This window comes from Strix uralensis, chromosome 1 (genome assembly GCF_047716275.1).
Source record: "Strix uralensis isolate ZFMK-TIS-50842 chromosome 1, bStrUra1, whole genome shotgun sequence".
NCBI lineage: Eukaryota > Metazoa > Chordata > Aves > Strigiformes > Strigidae > Strix > Strix uralensis.
The window spans coordinates 61,732,488-61,750,661 of NC_133972.1; the positions used below are offsets into that span (position 1 = coordinate 61,732,488).

At 38.8% G+C, this 18,174-nt stretch overlaps 1 protein-coding gene across 4 annotated transcripts in view; it reads right to left on the reverse strand.

Moving 5' to 3' along the window:
- The window catches only part of UBE3C (ubiquitin protein ligase E3C), an 84,666-nt gene extending 67,795 nt beyond the window's left edge, over positions 1–16,871 (reverse strand). For 2 of the 4 annotated variants that reach the window (XM_074868601.1, XM_074868583.1), the window contains exons 1-5: positions 16,367–16,871; positions 5,595–5,648; positions 2,798–2,872; positions 1,960–2,106; positions 1,085–1,200 (exon numbers count right to left, since the gene is read on the reverse strand). In XM_074868601.1, the coding sequence (XP_074724702.1) occupies positions 1,085–1,200; positions 1,960–2,106; positions 2,798–2,872; positions 5,595–5,648; positions 16,367–16,432 (458 nt within the window). In that variant the 5' untranslated portion in view covers positions 16,433–16,871. Of the gene's footprint in view, positions 1–1,084; positions 1,201–1,959; positions 2,107–2,797; positions 2,873–5,582; positions 5,649–16,366 lie in introns of those variants that run through there. The other 2 variants (XM_074868591.1, XM_074868612.1) reach the window with 2 other exon arrangements.
- Positions 16,872–18,174: the final 1,303 nt, after the last annotated feature.

Genomic DNA, 18,174 nt, shown 5'->3' on the forward strand with positions numbered 1-18,174 from the left:
GCCTCACTGCTCACTTTCTGGGGTTTTGCAGAAAATTAAAGTAGCTCAGAAAGCAAGTACAGACATGCATCTCTATGCTAGCAAGGTAAAGTTAAGAAAAGCTTCTTCCTCCATTCTCCCTGTATGTATAGGCAGGACCAGCCCTTCCACTCCTTTTGTTTTCCCACATCACCCAGTCAGAAAGGGAGAGTGGGAATGCTAAAAGCTGCTTTTACAAAACAACAATTTCAACTGTAGTGAAAATGTACAATTCAACCCAGTAACACCACAGGTGTGTTCCACTGTACCTGGACTTCCAAGCTCACCACTCAGGTCTTTAGTATCAGGTGTCACCGTTTATTATACATACAATATACACAATTACAAGAACATAAAGTTCAGTGACTTGAATTAAACAATTTTCTAAAAAAAGCCTCAACATTAAAAGGAAAAAAAAAATTACTTTAAAGCTCTGGAGAGTGTAACTATTACCGAGAAGAGCAAATATATTGTTTTCTAAAACTAAGCTTTAGCTGCCAGCTATTCAAGTCACCCTGATAGATGTACCTTCCTGTGATCCTCCTGGGATCCTCCACTACAAATAATAGATGTACTGCTGAAGCCAATAATGTAACTGCTTAACATCCCTTAAATTCAAAATAAAGTGTGAAGAAAGGCGTCTGAAATAATTTTAGTTTTAAAACAAAATATACCCAAAGTATATCACTGGAACATTAGTCTAACTCAGATGGTATCTTCTAATCACCATCACTTCCCAAGAAAACCTTTTGGTTTACACAAATATTGCTAATGATATCGCTATATGCAAACAGTTAAGAACATACTTAAGCCTATCCCTAGGCAGGGCATCCTTTAAGCACATGTTGAACTTGAAAGTCAGTGGAGCTTAAGAACATTTCATTGTTCTTACATAGGAATGAGTATCCTATACCATGGCCTGCTTACACATATATTTAACATAAAGAGTCCTTTCCATAAAATAAACTTACATTTAATACTTCACCTGCTGCAAAAAGAAACAAACAAGTGCCCAACATAATTTCTGAACCTTTTTATATGATAGCACATAGAAAAAAGTATTTACCTGCAACACAGCCCCAACAGTCTTTTTATTTGGAATAAGCAAGTAAGTCTGTCTGGACCATCCAATTGCTTAACAAACTGAGAACTCTGTTTAATTAAATTCTGACACATCCATACCTAGGAAAAGATATGCACAAGTTTACTGTCTATAACAAGTAGTTATATTATTTATTGCAACACAGATAATATTTCAATCCTGTTTTGGATACCTTTGGAGGACTTACAAAACACAAAGAAAGACAATACTGTTCAGCTGAGAAAAAAAAATTGTTACACAACATAAAATACACGATTGCTAGTACTGAACTTTCAAAGTTAAGACTGAATTACATTTACAAATAACTTTACTCTTGCAACACATTTATCTGTTAAGTTTTTGTTTTAAAATCGGCATAATTCTTTAATGTCCATTAGTAATACCTGCTATGAACCATACTTACTCGTACATTTGGGAAGTTTGCAGCAACTTCACAATTGATATGCCAGCATTATTAACCCGTGAGGAAAAAAAACAACCCAAATACCTTAGGAATGACCAGAGGGCTAAGTAGAAAATATTGTTTAAAAATTAAATTCTAATAGAAGTATATTAATTTTAATAAATTACTGTGAATAATATACACAGGATTTTTCAAGGCTTCATTTCACAGATTTTGTGTATCTGCATGTGTGTGCAAATATAAAATGTAATTTTAGGTTATTCTGTCTAAACCAAAAACAGCAGAGTGCAGGCCAGCAAAAGCCAGAATTCTTAAATGAATTTACTAAAGTGGTCAAAGCTGGTTTTGCATCCCTTCAAAATCTTTTATGTGAAAGAGTACTTCAAAAGTGCATGAAACAAAAGTAGTATGGATCAAAGTATGTAACAGTACTCACCAAACGCTTAGAATCCTCATTCTGTCTATAGAAAAAGAGTAACTGACGAACTAAAAGAGTCAAATTAGCTCCATTAGCAGTGGAAAAAGTTCCTCCAGACTGGGCCAAATCAGCACACCGATCAAATTCACTTCTTTGGATAGAGTACTTAAAAATAAGACATGCATCTATGTATCAATAATGGTTATGATTTAAACTAGAAACATAAAATTTTAAAAACTTCATTTTAGCTTCCCATCCAAAGCAGTAAAATGGATACAATACATATTTCTTAAAGAGATCAAAACATACACACAATATCATAAAGCCATAACTGCCTTCTGTAAGTCAGAAAGTACACATTGCAACAAATCTGTTGCTTTTCAAGTAAAGAATATCACATCAAATATTTTCATCTAGTTTACCCAATAAATACTAGTGAATTTAAACAGATACAGCCATTTCTTAGAATAATCTACTCAACAGCAGCTTCGAAAGAACATCTTTTTGACTCAAACTACCACCTTAACCATATTAGGGGAAAAAAAGCTCCACTGGTGTGTGAAAGCTGCTAATACCTAACTGGTTTAATTTGCTGTGTCAGCTCAAAAAACCATTGTGTAATCCCATTGAAGTCCACTGTCACAGACATGCTTTGTGGAATAAATGTCCATATACTAAAATATTGAGGTTCAAAGGAAAATGTCAAGAAGGAAAAAGAATTTCCACTTTGTGGGCACAGACAATACTCAAAAAGGTGAGGATTTTTCAGTGGAATTACTTACGGCTGGAAAGTCTCATTTTCAGCAATAATGGGTTATGTCTTTCTAAATAAATAAACAAATAAATAAATGCTTACTTGGTGTTTTCTGTCTCTGTACCCTCTTACAAATGACTGGATTATTATTGCATTTTTCAGCCTCCGCCTTTCTTCCTGTAAAACAAACCAAAAAAATTGAAATCAACATTGTGAAACTGATGCTAATTTCTACCATTTTATCAAATATATTTGTATTCAAAAGGGATTTTTTTAAATTAAAATTAAGCACTAATCATTAGTAAAATAAAGTGTTTGAAGGTTTGCATCCAATACACATAAACCAGGGAGAAAACTTTTCATGTTTTTAAGTGTAAATTTAGCATTGAAGTACTGCAAAAGAATTTTTAATACTCAACAGGTATGTAATACTACAGAAATCAAAATAAACACATTTGTATTTCATTAGACAAAGTCTTAATACTAAAATGTTGAAGAATTCATCAAATTCAATTACATCATTCCTCCTTCTGCACAGATCAGCTAACACTGAAGACCTGCTTATTTGTTTCCATTCAAGTAATATATCAGTATTACAAGGCTGGTGCAGCTTAGATATGGGGAAATCACATACAAAATTATTTGAAAATACTGTTGTCAAAAGGAAAATGAGGCTTAATGCTTTAAGCCCAGGAGCACAATATGGAAATTAATACAAATTCTTGCTCCCTCCTTCAAACCAGACACATAAAGTGAGTCATTTTACGTCGTCTTCCTCAGTAGCTAGAAAAAGTAGTTAAAATCATCCCTTTACAATGGCTCACTTTCTGAGGAACTGAAAGCCAGTTTGCTTAAGGTACTATGGAAAGAGCACTCAGTCCCCTGACAACACCCCCAGCACATTCCATCACAATAAATATCTAAGGGAAGTGGCTACTGTAATTAGGTTTTTAATAATGCCCATATAGTTTCTTAGGGGATGAAAGAGGGAAGTAAATAAAATAGCTGCTCACTAACCTAGACCTACAAAGCAGTGGTTGAGGAAGGGAAAGTACAAAGATCAGGAGTAAAAAAAATCAGAGAAACCAGCTTTGAGAAATTTTTTATAGATTTCATCATAGAATACCAGGTTGGAAGAGACCGCAAGGATCATCTGGTCCAACCTTTCTTGGCAAAAGCACAGTCTAGACAAGATGGCCCAGCACCATGTCCAGCTTATTCTTAAAATTTCTACTTTATTGTCCCATAAAGACACATCCAACTTAAGAACTTAATGTGAACTAACCAGAGAAGCGCCAGATGAAATTGCTATCCAATGTTTATTTTGTTTTTCTTGGAAACCCCTGCTCCTAAAGCACTTTCTCTGAGTAAGTATATACTTGAAAGACACTAACTACTTCTAGAGTGTGGACCAAAATCAAAATTTTGATATGTCAAAGGGTATTTTTCTCTCCGAAGTATCTAACAGTAAAAGTGCAAAGTATGGGGGCAAGCAGGAGAGAGTTTCCATTACAGAGAGGCACTGTCTCTTGATAATCATAATGTAATGCTCGACTAAAAAGTAGGTATGTTCTCCTTTCCTCTAGATACAGGTTTTATCCTAGAATACATAATTGTCAATTAGCAACCCACAGTTGCAAAGGTTTTAAGTCTGAGGTCACTGCTAAGATACTGCTACAGGCATTTTTTTAAAAGCCATAACTGATTTTATTCTCAGAGGAGTCATTCATTTTTTGAGAATCCCCTACATGCCACAGAAAATCACTGTATGTGAGTACATACACAGATATGAGTATATGATTCTGCATTAGCTTTGCAGCAGACAGAATTAAGCAAATGAATGGGTTATTACAATATATAGCCAAAAGGTTATGAAGCACAAAACAATCTTTTTGCATATGTTGGTAAGGACTCACTGATCATAAATTTGATTCATAACACAGCATTCCAAAATATCTGGTGAAATCCTCGTAACTTCATGCTTAAACTTGGTCCATAATTATACAGCCAGCTTGGAAAGAAAAAAAAAGCAGTAACTGTCCTCAAAAACAGAGGAGCCACTGCAGAACTTGTATTTAATCTAGCAAGGGTCAAACACATCTTTAAGGACCAAACAGTTCTGTTTTCTTGACCAGCATGAAACCTACATAGTTACACTTCTTAAATAATTTTTAAGACCAAAATTTTTTTCAAAGGGGAAAAAAAAATGCAAAATATATCCATTTTCATTCCATACTACTAAATTTTGTTTACATATTGCCACATATATCCATGTTTTAAAACTGGTGGGTTTTCCCTTCAATGCTTATTCCTCCTTCGCATTATTCCAGACTGAATTATCCATGTCAGTAAGCTTCTACTACAAACCAGTATTAAGGTTTCCTAAAGCCTCACACCACAGCTTCTCATTGCTCCTCAATTATTAGGTGGTTTCAAAGCATTTTAGGATACATTCAAGTATCACTGTTCTGATTTTACCTTCACAGAACTGAGGCACACACTGGGGAAGTGAATTACTGAAGGTCATCCAAGAAACCACAGCAGAACCAGGAGCAGAAGACAGATTGCAGAGATCAATCCACAATAATAGATTATGGGCAAGGCAAACAATGCAATTTATTAGCCAAATGCCTATCTTTTCTCCACAAGGACTAGATCCAATGAACACCAAAAGAAAAGGAAAAATTCGCCTTGCACCCAGTGAATGCTTAACTACCTTCTTTTGAGATGAAAATCACTTCTGGGGTCAATTCCAGTATACTGGAAAACTGTATAGAACCTGCAAACTGAAACAAGCCATTCCTGAACTAAGTACGACTGCAGCAGAAGTACTCTGGACTGTAAATGTTACTACAAAGAAAAATCCAGTGTGCATGCAAATGCTTACAGTCTACTTTACCTCTCGTTTTCTCCTTTCTTCCTGAGTACGATGCAGGAGAGAAGCTTTTTCTTCCTAGAAGGCACAAATAAAGATACTATTGCATTTTCATTCAAACATGATTCAAATGTGTTCATGATACTTAATCTAGACTTCACTTTGGAGATTGTTCATAATATGCAATAGGTAAAACATTGAAGAAAAGTAGGTGTTAATCATTTTCCATGCCTACACATACATGTAATGCAGCTCTCTCAAAAGCATAGCAACAGAGGGCAGCCATGTAAAAAGAAAAGGGACAGGAAAATTGCAACAAACTGTACTGATGCCTGTCCAGGTTTGTGTTCTCAGCATCCCAATAACAAACATCACCCATTTACAAATGGGGGAGCTGAAACATAAAAGGGTCCCAGTCCTACCAGGTAGTACCAAATGTTTATTGAGTGTTTTCCTTGCTTGGGGCATACCTAAGCCATTGGCCCAGGTGCATACAGCCAGTTGTGGCATGTTCAAAGTAATCACATACTGTTCAAAAGCCCCATGCTTTTGTCTAACTTGCAAAAAAGCATTAAGCTCTTATATTTACTTATCCTTTTCCTCAAAACTTGTCTGGAAAAGATGTCAAAACAGACTTCTATAACATAAATGGTAGGAATTTTTTCCTTTAAAATTTTGAACTCTTCACCCAAATTAAGGCTACAAACCGAAACTTTCAGGACAGTGATCTGTCCAACAGAGAAAAAGAAAATACTAAAGTATTCATGAGGCCTCTAAAGAACAATACCATTACAACAGAAAACCTGTGCATTAGCTTTTAAACCACAATCTTAAATCAGTACACACAGATATAAACAAAGCTTTATTTGCAAGAATCTCTCACTGGATGGGTTCTGTGTAGTTTCCAAGGAAATACACAGAATAATTCCTTTTTGATGCAGAGTATTCAGCTCCCACTGCAGACAGTAAGAGTTGAAAGTACCCTGGCACCTTCCCAAATCCAGTCTAAAACAGACAATAGATTTAAGGAAACTATTTTCTTTTTTTTTTTCCCTCTATGACACATATTACTACTTCCTTTTTCTCCCTATGCCCTTGTTTATTAGTCTAGATAAGTTAAGAAATAAAACACACTCAAGTTGAAAATGTATTATATCTGAATACATAAAAATAAAATTGAAGTTGGCAAACAAATGTCTATAAAATATTTAACCACATCTAGAACAACTGTGTTGGAATATTTTCAATGTCTATATGCAGACACAAAAAATCTACGGCATTTCTTTTTTGACAATAGAGGAAGCAAGACTGTGATTCTCCCAGTTTCTTTAGGATGGAAAATACTTTAACGCAGACCACCAAGAGAGAATGAAAAAACAAAAACATAGATGCAAAAAAGGAATTTAAAATTGGGTTTGTATTTCAGATCATTCACTGGAGCAAGCATAAAGAAAAAAACCCACAAGAAGGTTAACCATCTTTTCCTCTAAAGACAGTATTTATGGCCAAAGACACCACTAACTACAGCTATTGCCCTCTAAAGACAGGGTTTTTTCCATGTGTTAAACACAGTACAAACAAATCATACCAAAATCCATACATAAGCTGATGTATCTCCACTCAAGGACCAGGAAAGGGTCCAGGTCTGCTTTGTAAACGTGAGGCAAGACATTCTGACCTCATGCACACAAAAAAGACAATAAATGTTCTAAATTAAGAAACAATCCACAGATGGCTTAAAGGTTCAGGACATCTTTTAATAGATCATTTCTTTTTCAACAGCTGATACCTAATGCAATAAAGAAGTTAGTAAAATGTTCCTATTTAGAAGTGATCAGTGACATCTCTTCAATGTGCTTGGAGAGTTTCATTCTGCAGGGAGCGCCATGCAGAGAACATTTCTGCTTAGAAACAGCGTTGTTGAATTTGTCCTTACACTTCAGAAGGGATTGAAAGAAGCAGCAAAAGAACATACAGAAAAGGGAAGACAAATTGTTACGTGTGAGTGGAAAGGAGAATGGTACAAAAACATACAAACACAGTAAATGCAAGTGATTAGTAGATAAAGGAAAAATAAGCGGCCAGAGGGCTTATCAGAACCAAATAATTTAAGTATTTGGAGACAGAGGGAAGATACAAATAGGCAGTGTATTCTCACTTAGTGTATCAGCTTTGCATTGATCAGGAATTGGGTCTCTTTGAAGCAAGCATTCTTTAAACCAATACACTTTGAAAAAATAACAAAACTTGAAGATTTTAGTCAGCCACATACTTGCTTTGAGTATTTGTAAAGAAAAACACAACCTACTAAAGCATAATTAAATACAATAGAAGAACTGTCTTGAGACAAAGAATAAAATATTCAGGTAAGTACATCCCATCTTTAAAAAATTATTGTGGGTCAAATAATATTACTGTTCTTGTTCACAAGACACACATGGGTCAGAAACATAAAGGAATGGAATCATAACTATGACTAAAGAATATATTTAAATTAAATGCAAGAAAAATACATCTCCTTCAGTTATTCAACCCAACTGGAATACACTGGCTCTTCAGAAATTAAAATGTAACAGTACATATGCAATAGAAAAAAACTGCTGTGGGAAAGAGATGAAAAGAACTATGAAATAATCTTCATCTACAAAGGGCATTCTAAGAAAATTATTTCTTAAAGACAGCGAACTGCAGAGTCATCTCTGAAATCCCCCCTGCCTTGCCTTTTAATAAACAGCAGAGTGAGAAAGAGTTAAACTTAGTAGCTGTTGCTCTGTGGCTAGTTGTGAATGACAACGGGGTTACAATAGGTGATGCACATTTCACAACTCCCATCTATACAGTCACATGACCACTGACACCTACAGCCGCTGTTTCACCACCTCTTCCTGCCTACCTACAGCCAGAACTACTCATAGTGCCAGATCATCTGACAGTAACTTCCAAAGATCACACATAGCTCATTCCTACTCCCCATCTTCCTTGCCTTGCTTCTGTGATGGCCACGATACCTTCTTTCTTCACCTGCCAGACAGGCAGATGTCAGGTATCAAGTCTATCTATCAAGGTAGGCAGTGAGACATTTTAGGAGGAATGAAGCATCAGCTTGTCTTGATACCTTCAACCCTAACTCAAAAGGAGCAAAAAGCCATTTACTGAATCAAATTCCAGACACTTTCTATGACGTAGTCTTCTTTCTTCAGGAGCTTGACCTCCAAAGTGCAAAACACTGTGTGTTTCATGCAACATTTACTATATTACTAGCAGTCCCTTTCCTGTCTGCTCCTTCCTCTCACACAAGATACTGGTGAAGACAGCCAACCTCAGGCTCTAGCACACAAGCTGTAGGCCCATGAAAAGTCTGATTTGAGGTTTTCTTCACCATATATATATATATATATGTATGTGTGAGGCATGACACAAATAAACAAGAAAGCAAAGAAGCAGTATGTGACAGCAAAACACAATGTGACATTATGGATGATGACTCAAAAGAGTAAGACAGAAGGGAGAAAAATGAAAACAAGGAAGCAGATGGAAGACAGTATACAGAAAGGAAAGCTTGTGACTACCATCTAAGAAATGTTCAGGAATATTTGAAATGTTAATTTATACATCAGGATAAAACTGCTATGTACCATATTATTCATCACAGCAAAGTTCAAAGTCACACCACTGCTGTAACAGACCAGAGAACAGTCGCATCCGACAATGTAACAATATCAATGTCAGTGCTTTCAAAAACTCCAACTGAATACATAATGAAAAAAAAAAAATCCAGTTAAAACTGCTTTATTGTCCCGATTTTGCTGAAATACACTATTTTCTTGTAAAAGTATGTTTACACAACTCCTAGCCTTTATACATTCTAGACAAAGACTGAATAACATAAACAAATATATGAATTATGATTCTTTTTGTCCTGTATTTTAACACTTTGCATTGACAGCGATAATAAACTTTCAGCCTTCTTGGCTCAAAATTCAGGTTCATAAAAAACCATATATATGTAATTAATTTTTTTCAAATACTTTTAGTATTTGTTGACTCTTAAAATCTGAAATTGAACACACCTGGACAGTCATGTTAATCAAGCTATCTTAGTTCCACACAAGTAGATTTAAAACCTAAATATGCTAGATGCAAAGGTGAAACTGAGTAATTACTTTCAGGTACTGTCTAAATACTGAGCACATTTTTTTAAAAAATAACAAAAATATGTTGACACAAAAAAATACGTATTATTAATAAATGTTTGAGATTTATTTGTAAACCACAGGAGTTTATTTTCTTTCTTTAGTTGAGAATGCTATTCTATTTAATATTAGAATAGATCATGCAAAGTACAAGGCATGACTTTTAGAAAATTTTCAAGGAAAAACAAATAAGCAATTGATCTTTTAAGTTTCGTGGACAATCATAAAATCTTGGCTGCTTTTCATCCACAAAACCCAGGAACTTGCATCTTTTTCCTTAAAATGAGGAACATGACTTCAGCTGAATTTAGCTTGAACCACATAAAAATCAGTAACAACTCCCAAAGCAAATGACGTGACCTAAGCAATTTATAGAATAAAATTTCTTGTAACACAAGTATTTAATAAGTCCAACAAATAAAAGGAAGATTTTGTAGCATTTATTTGTAGAGAACAAAGGTGGAGACTAGGAGACATCCCCCTCCAAAGTGATTCTCAACAATGTTTCTAGTTCCCAACATTATTTTAGACAAGATAAACTCCATTTCAATTGTTTTTTTCTGAATATTAAAAGAAATTAGCATTTCAAAAGACTCAAAGTCTTGAACTAAACCTCGACAATTTAAATTCCATTGGATATGCAGCTCAGCCATCCTGAGTAAAAACATGTTCAGCAGCTTGAAAAATTCTGTTTTAAAACAGTTTGTGACTCTTCGTATCTCTGATTATTTGCACCATGGTCAAGTTTATACGTACTGAAGACCATCTTCCAGAAGAAGGCATTTTAAAATACTTAAAATATGCCCAGGAAGAGGCATTTGGCCAGGGAAAGCCTGACCTCACTGAAATCAACGTCACAGTGCTTGCTAGAAAACGTCTCAGCATTTTAGCTCTAGTTTTGCTGTAGGACATAGGGAGCATCTGGAACCACTTTTTCCACAGTATCTACAAAGCCACGCACAGTGGAACTAGGACTTGACTGGAGGCTCTAGAGGCCAAATGAAATGCAAGTAAGTTGCTTTTAAATTTACTTTCAGTTTGTCTCTATTACGGTTTTTAAGATGTATATTGTACACATCGTCATAGTTGAGTGACTTTTCATTTTCTCAGAAACAAGCTGGGAAAAAACATAACTATAAAAGCAGAAATTTTTGCTTTAAATTTGAGAAAATAGCACATAACTGAAAATAACAGCGTAATCACTGCTGTCAGCTAACTACAACTCCATCATTCGTAGCTTCCTTTCAAATGAGAATTTTAAATGTCACCAAGAGGGAAAAGATCCACAAGAATGTAGTATGCATTAATTATATAGTTTCCTACTGACAAACAGTAATTATTTTATGACATGATGGTCTCATCATATTTCCACACCACAGATCTCAAATACAAAGAGTATTTCAAGACTTAGGCTTTGACATTTCAATGTTCTGGACAAAACACAGGTCTGACTCAGAAAGAGGTATGTACTTGCATAAGTATATACGCCATGTGCCTTATGGGACAAAGGTCTTATGGAGCAAAGCAGTGCAATTCTTTCCCACCATTCAAAAATAAATTGTAAATTTGTAATTGTAACCCAGAAATCCTGTATTATAAATCCCTAGCATCATTTCACTTCCATTGTGACCTGGTGGACGATCAAATAAATTACAATGAAACAGTAATTATTCCTTTCTGAAATTATTAACAACTTCCCTCAATCAGAGAGAAACAAAACTATTTTTTAAATCTGTTCCATCGTTGCTTTAATCCTACAGACATCTATCACCATAAGCAATCCCAACCTGTGCAGATCTCTACATACACTGGCAATTTTACAGCCTACTGTTTTAAATCATTAATTTTTATTCCACAAGAAGTTAGTTGATGCATAGAATACAGACAACAAAGAGCAAACAAGGTGCTTCTGGAGTTCTACCTCTGCACTTCAGCTGAGAGCAGAAAGAAAATATACAGCAATCTATTGTTTAATGTTATGCTATTAAGAAAACATATGAGTAACTACTAAAAATATAAACAAACTTTGTAAATTGTGTATCTTTAATTATCCAAAATGTCCATCTTAAAAGAAATTACAGAAACTTTTTAAAATACAGATGGAGTCATCACTATTTGTCTTCAATGAAAACAAAACAAAAAGCCAAAAAGAAACTCTCTGAAGTTGGTTTCACTTTCACAACAGTGCTAACTCATCTGCAATTCCTGAAAAGGAAGATTTTTTTAAAACCATCTCATACTGTATTATAATTTAACAATATATTAAACAGTCTTGGGATTTACTTATCTCAGGTGATACTGTAAACATGACTTATTAATAGCCTTTTAACCATTTTTCCTGTTAAAGGCTCACAAGATATCATTAATACATTTCACAACCTAAACAAGAGTCCCTTGCACATTTCGCCACAGGCATGGGGATCCCCCTGCATGGATGTACTAAAGGACTGGTACCTCATATTTTTCTTAACACCTAGGAAACCAGAAATAGCGTGGCCAGCAGGGACAGGGAAGTGATCTTACCCCCATACTCGGCACTGGTGAGGCCACACCTCGATTACTGTGTTCAGTTTTGGGCCCCTCACTACAAAAAGGACATTGAATTACTCAAGCGTGTCCAGAGAAGGGCAACGAAGCTGGTGAAGGGTCTGGAGCACATGTCGTACGAGGAGCGGCTGAGGGAACTGGGGGTGTTTAGTCTGGAGAAGAGGAGGCTGAGGGGAGACGTCATTGCCCTCTACAACTACCTGAAAGGAGGTTGCAGAGAGCTGAGGATGAGTCTCTTTAACCAAGTAACAAGCAATAGGACAAGAGGGAATGGCCTCAAGTTGTGCCAGAGAAGGTTTAGACTGGATATTAGGAAACATTTTTTTACAGAACGGGTTGTTAGGCGTTGGAATGGGCTGCCCAGGGAGGTGGTGGAGTCCCCATCCCTGGAGGTGTTTAAGAGTCGGGCTGACATAGCGCTGAGGGATATGGTGTAGTTGGGAACTGTCAATGTTAGGTTAATGGTTGGACTGGATGATCTTCAAGGTCTTTTCCAACTTAGACGATTCTGTGAAATTAATAAAGGAACTCTAGGCCTGACTGTACCAATTCAAGCTGACATGGTTAAACAGATTCTGCACTATGACAACAAGAGTCCCAACTTCGTGAGAAAATTAGTGAAACCTGCCAGCTGCCACCAGAAGGCATGGTGACACTCCACCTTGAAGAAATATGTTCACTACACAGGACACGAGGATGCGGTGGGAACCACCCAGGTGAAGGACTGGCTGTTTTGGTCCACTGCACAGTTCAGTTGGGTTAGTTCAATCTGAACTGCACCCCCAACCAACTCTTCAGACGCACCTCTTTTTTCCTGTCAGACACACCACAGAACTTCTGCAGCCACAGCCTTTTCAGCAACAATTCCTGTCCTATACAAAAAGTCCATGAGTAATTCAAGACATTCCCATATTGAACTACAGTAACAGTATTCATTTTTGGAGGCTATTTTACTTCAGAAATAAAAAAACATGTTTTGCCAGTTACAAGTAAAACTAAATCTGAAAATATCTTTTGAAGAGCCTCATAAAGCAGGGGATCATGTTTTAAAGGTGGCATTAAGCAACCCCAAATATTTAGGAAAAAAAAAAATCCACAAAAATTAACCTACCACACTGTAAAAAAAACACAGTATCTACACCCCCAAACACATGTACAACTAACGCAAATAGTCCAAATGAATCAGCAGATTTTTGAAAGCAGATATAGAGTCCAAACACTGACAATACCATTTATATTTTTACACTACGTACAATGCAATACTAAAATGTTACAATAATACTCTGGAAGGATTAGTCACAGGGATATCATTTCAAGAACATTGATTTTGCAAATCAAGATTTTAACAAAAGTAAGTGATACTTAAAGACTACTTTTTTGCCAGAAAAGGCTTGGTTGAAGCGCCTCCCTACAGCATTCGCAATTCAGACCATCATAATGCAGATGAACCTAAGCTGCACACAGCGTAAAAACAAACCTGAAGCTCTCTGCTTTTATAATTCAAAAATGTGATGAGAAAGCATACTAGATTCAGTACCTTTCTAACTGCCACAATGTCACAAGTCCCCAGCTATATTTTTATCATTGTGCCTATACTGATGGGACTTACTGAAGTCAACCCCTCGCGAGGCCTAAGGAAACACCAGACACGCCTGGCGATGTCAGACAGCGTATCAGCACATGTGACCCGTGACCAACACAGTCACTGTTTCCAGCTGCAGTTATATTCACAAAACCATATTTTTAATAGTCAGCTTCGCTGATCACTTATTTTGGTGTAGTTGTATCCAGCTCAGGAAGACTCTGCTGGCAACTTCAGCACTGACCAGCTCCTCAAACTGGAGACCCTGACAGGGTTTTGCTAATGTAGCCATACAGGTGCAACAACGTTTGGGAAACTTCCCCAAATTGGGTAGAGAATTATTCTTAGCATTAAGCAGCCTGTATACAGATTCTACCAGTATTTCTGAGTTGTGTTTTACTTCACTACAGAAATCAAAACAGGCAGTACTACGCATCCAGTTAATAGGGCATCACAGAAGTGCAGGTTGGAACTATACACTGGATCTCTCTAAAATGATACACATTTGGGAGGGCAAGGGGGCTTGTCAAAGAACAAGTTTTTTTCCCATATGCACAAAAAGCTGAAAGGAAGCATTTTACAATTTAGCCTTCTGTAAAACTGAAGCCTATAGGTATGAGAAACATGATCACAAGGAGCCAGTGACATGAGATAATGAGAAGCTCATGGAACCAGCATAAACACTTGCCACACCAATCTCTGCTGCAGTATGTTTACATAAAAGTTCAGGTAAAAAGCATTTTTAGAAGTAATTCTTAGTACTGCTTAAATACGTTCCTTCATTAGTACTGTACATAGCTTCTGAAAACAAGCACCTATTTCAAGGGGATTCTACAATGTCCATACAAAGCTGCGACTAACTGATTTGCATTGATACAGCACAAGCACTTCAGCGTACCAAACTAAAGTCACGAAATCTGGGGACCAGTCGGTATCAATCTGATCACAAAATACAACCTCTGTATCGGACAGAGCGAAGGTTATGTATCAATTTCAGTTTCACTTCCTTTACCTTTTAATATTTGACCTTGGAAATTGATACCTGTAGAACATTAATACATTTGTCACATATAATTAAAATAGATAGAATTCTGCTGAATTTTCACAAAGAAATCAGTAGGTGTAAAAGAAGATATGTTATTATGACAGTTGTTTACTTCTGTAGAAGGAAACATGTCCTGCAAGTTAACACTATTAGCAAGTCAGTGTCAAAAGTTGCAAAGTACCTAAAGTGTACAGCTGAGGACCAGGGCATGTTCTGTCAATTCCTACTTCAGCTGAGGAATATTTATGATATTTCTGACTCATGTAATGCCATTGTATGTAGTCTAATGAGCAGAAATGTCTTAAGATAAACAGAAGATGATTCAGATGAAAAGCTGCACTATTTAAATACAGTTCTATGTAAGACAACACACCAAAATGCAAACTTCACTGTGATCTTTATATCACATAGTGCAGTATTTTAGTACAAGTTTCCTAATAGTACTGCCAAACCTTAAAAGTTTGAGAACTGAACTTGCTTACAGTGCACAGTAACAAAAACTTAAGACTTATTTTTACCCCCATTAAGATACAAAAATACTAATGAAAACACTCATTAGCTTACCACACAATCATGTCCAATGACAACATGGGGAATCAGTATTTTAGCAGGGAATTAAAGCGACCCTTACAACTCAGGCCACTTCTAAAAACACTTTGTCCTTTCTCTCGTTCTTCAGTAGTTCTATGTCCTTCAGTGCTTGACTAAACATTTGACTACGCTGTCCAATCAGCAAGATCTAAATAAACCGTTCTGCTTCTTTTCCATCAATAAATACAAGGAGATTCAATAGTCTGGTACAGCAGACAATTAACTGCTACTCACCCTGCACACGACAAATTGACTGAAAAACTAAACCGGTGACCCTGCAACCCTCACTCACGTGGATGAAGCCTCTCCCAGTAATTTGCATTGATCTCGAGTTGTGTAAGGCTGTTTCCCCCCCATCCCTCCGGCGAGGCGGGCCCACGCATGACTTTCCCTTTGGAGAGAAATGACAAGAGGTCTCCGAGTCCTTCCCTCCTTCACCCCGGGAGCCCTAGAGACAACTGCTCGGGAGGTGCTACCAGCCGCAACAAACCGGATTGCTTGCAGGGGGGAAGCGCTAAGGAGACATTTCCTCGCTTCCCACAATTCTTACTACACTAGAAGCCTCGGAGGGTGTGTGTGGCCTGATTAAAAAAAAAAAACAAAAACAAAAACAAACCAAAACAAAAAAAAAGCCAACACAGAGCCAAGGAGATCAGAGGTAAACACATCGTCATGAAGGGAGGATTTTTTTCCCCTGAATTAAACCTTAGTCATAGGTGCTCCCATTTTTGAAGGCCCAACAGTAAAAATAAGGCTAATACAAGAAGGCAAGGCAGGCGGGGGGCGAGGGAAACCGACACGGACACAAACGCGGAGACAGACAGGCGCCGTTTCTTACCTTCCTACTCGCTCCTCCGAGAGACACCTTGGGCCTTGTTTTGAAATCCCCTTCAAAGCTAAACATGTTTACAGCTTATCCCATCTAGAGCGGGGTCCGGCCCCCCGAGCTGACCCCGCAGAGGGGGCGCCGGCCGGCAGTGGGCGAGCGGAGGGGCCGCCGCCGGCCCCGGGGAGGCACAAACCCCCGGGCTGGCACCCCGCGGCCCGCCCGCCCGCCGCCAGCGAGCCCCGCACCGCCCCCGCCGCCCGCCCCCGCGGGGCTGCTCCCCTCACGGCGGCTGCTCCCCTCACGGCGGCTGCCCCCCCTCCCCCGCCTTCCCCGGCCCGCGGCCTTCGCTTCCCCGGTCGCCCCCTTTCTGACCGGCGGCGACGGCTGAGTGTGGTGGGAGGGAGGAGGAGGGAGGGAGCGGAGGAGGGGGCTGGCGGGGCTGCTTCACTTGCACTGGGGGAGCAGCCGGCTGTGGAAAGAAGATGGCCGCCGCCCGCAGCCTCCCTGGCGCGATCTCGACGATCGGCCGCCGCGGCGGCGCGCGCGCCGCCCGCAGCCGCCGGGGACGCGCCGCCCGCGCGCGCCGCCCTTCGGCCCCTGCGAGGCCGCGCCTCGGGCTGCGGCGGCCCCACCGCAGCGGCGGCGGGGGGCGGCCCCCTGTCCCCCGGCCGCCCTGTCCCCCGGCCGCCCTGCCAGCCCCCCCGAGCCCTCATCCCTGCCCGGGCCTGCCGCCGTCCTGCCCGGGCCTAACGACGGGGTCGTCGCCCTGCCCGTGGGAGGCAGCTTTCTCACAGGCCTGACCAGTGTCCGGTTTGTCCTAACTACAGCAGTTTCATCTAAAAAGCCTACCCCACTTTAAATAGGAGCTTTGTGTGGGTGTGCAGGAGCTTTTGGAGCTGGGCTCAGAACTGTGGTACCACCTCCACCCCAGCACTGAGGATGGAGTCTGAAGCTGAGGAGCCCGCTTGACCTGGGCACAGGACTCCACCGCTGAGTCGGTGGTCTGTGATAAAGCACATTATATACATATATACATATATTACTTGTCCTTTTTGTAGGATAAGCTTCTGATAGACATTGCCCCATTGCAAAGGCTTCATGACCAGTGTGAAGACCAAACACTGAACACCCAAGTACAGGCTCTCGTGCTTACACAGATGTGAAAATCCACTTGAGAGAGTCCCCGATGCAAGTGGGCTCCGCACAGGATTGGGGCCTCAACACTCAACGAAGAATGGAAAGAGAAAAAGGCTGTCATATAAAAGCAGCAGACCTGAATGGTGAAACTACACCTGAGGCTCCTTTATTTTATATTTCTTAGCCTGTTCTCCATTTTTCAGTGCTTTCATTGCATCCTTCCAGATACAGAGGTGATACCAACAACAGCAATAACAAAAAGCACTTATTCAGTCTGCAGCTATGAGGTGTTAAATAAATATGGGTGGCCAAATCCAGCTTTCATTTCCTTCAGTGGAAATTTGATTGAGCCCTAACTTGTGAACTCTCACATCGGCATATCACAACAAACAAATGGCAAGGATCCATGTCAGGAGACAACATATGCGCTTCCAGCTGCTCATATGGAGAACACCATGCCATTTAACTATAGCCCTTCCAGCTGTTCATACCAAGAACACAATGCCATTTAACTATCGCCAAACTGACTGACAAATGAAATATTTATTGAGATTTCCTTGGATTTGGATGATTCAGAAGAGTCTAAATTTTCAAATTTCAGACTTTTCATAAGGGAACAAGTGCTTGGCAAGAGTAAACATTAGCCCTGCATTTTCTGAGATAACATAGTTTCAGTATGA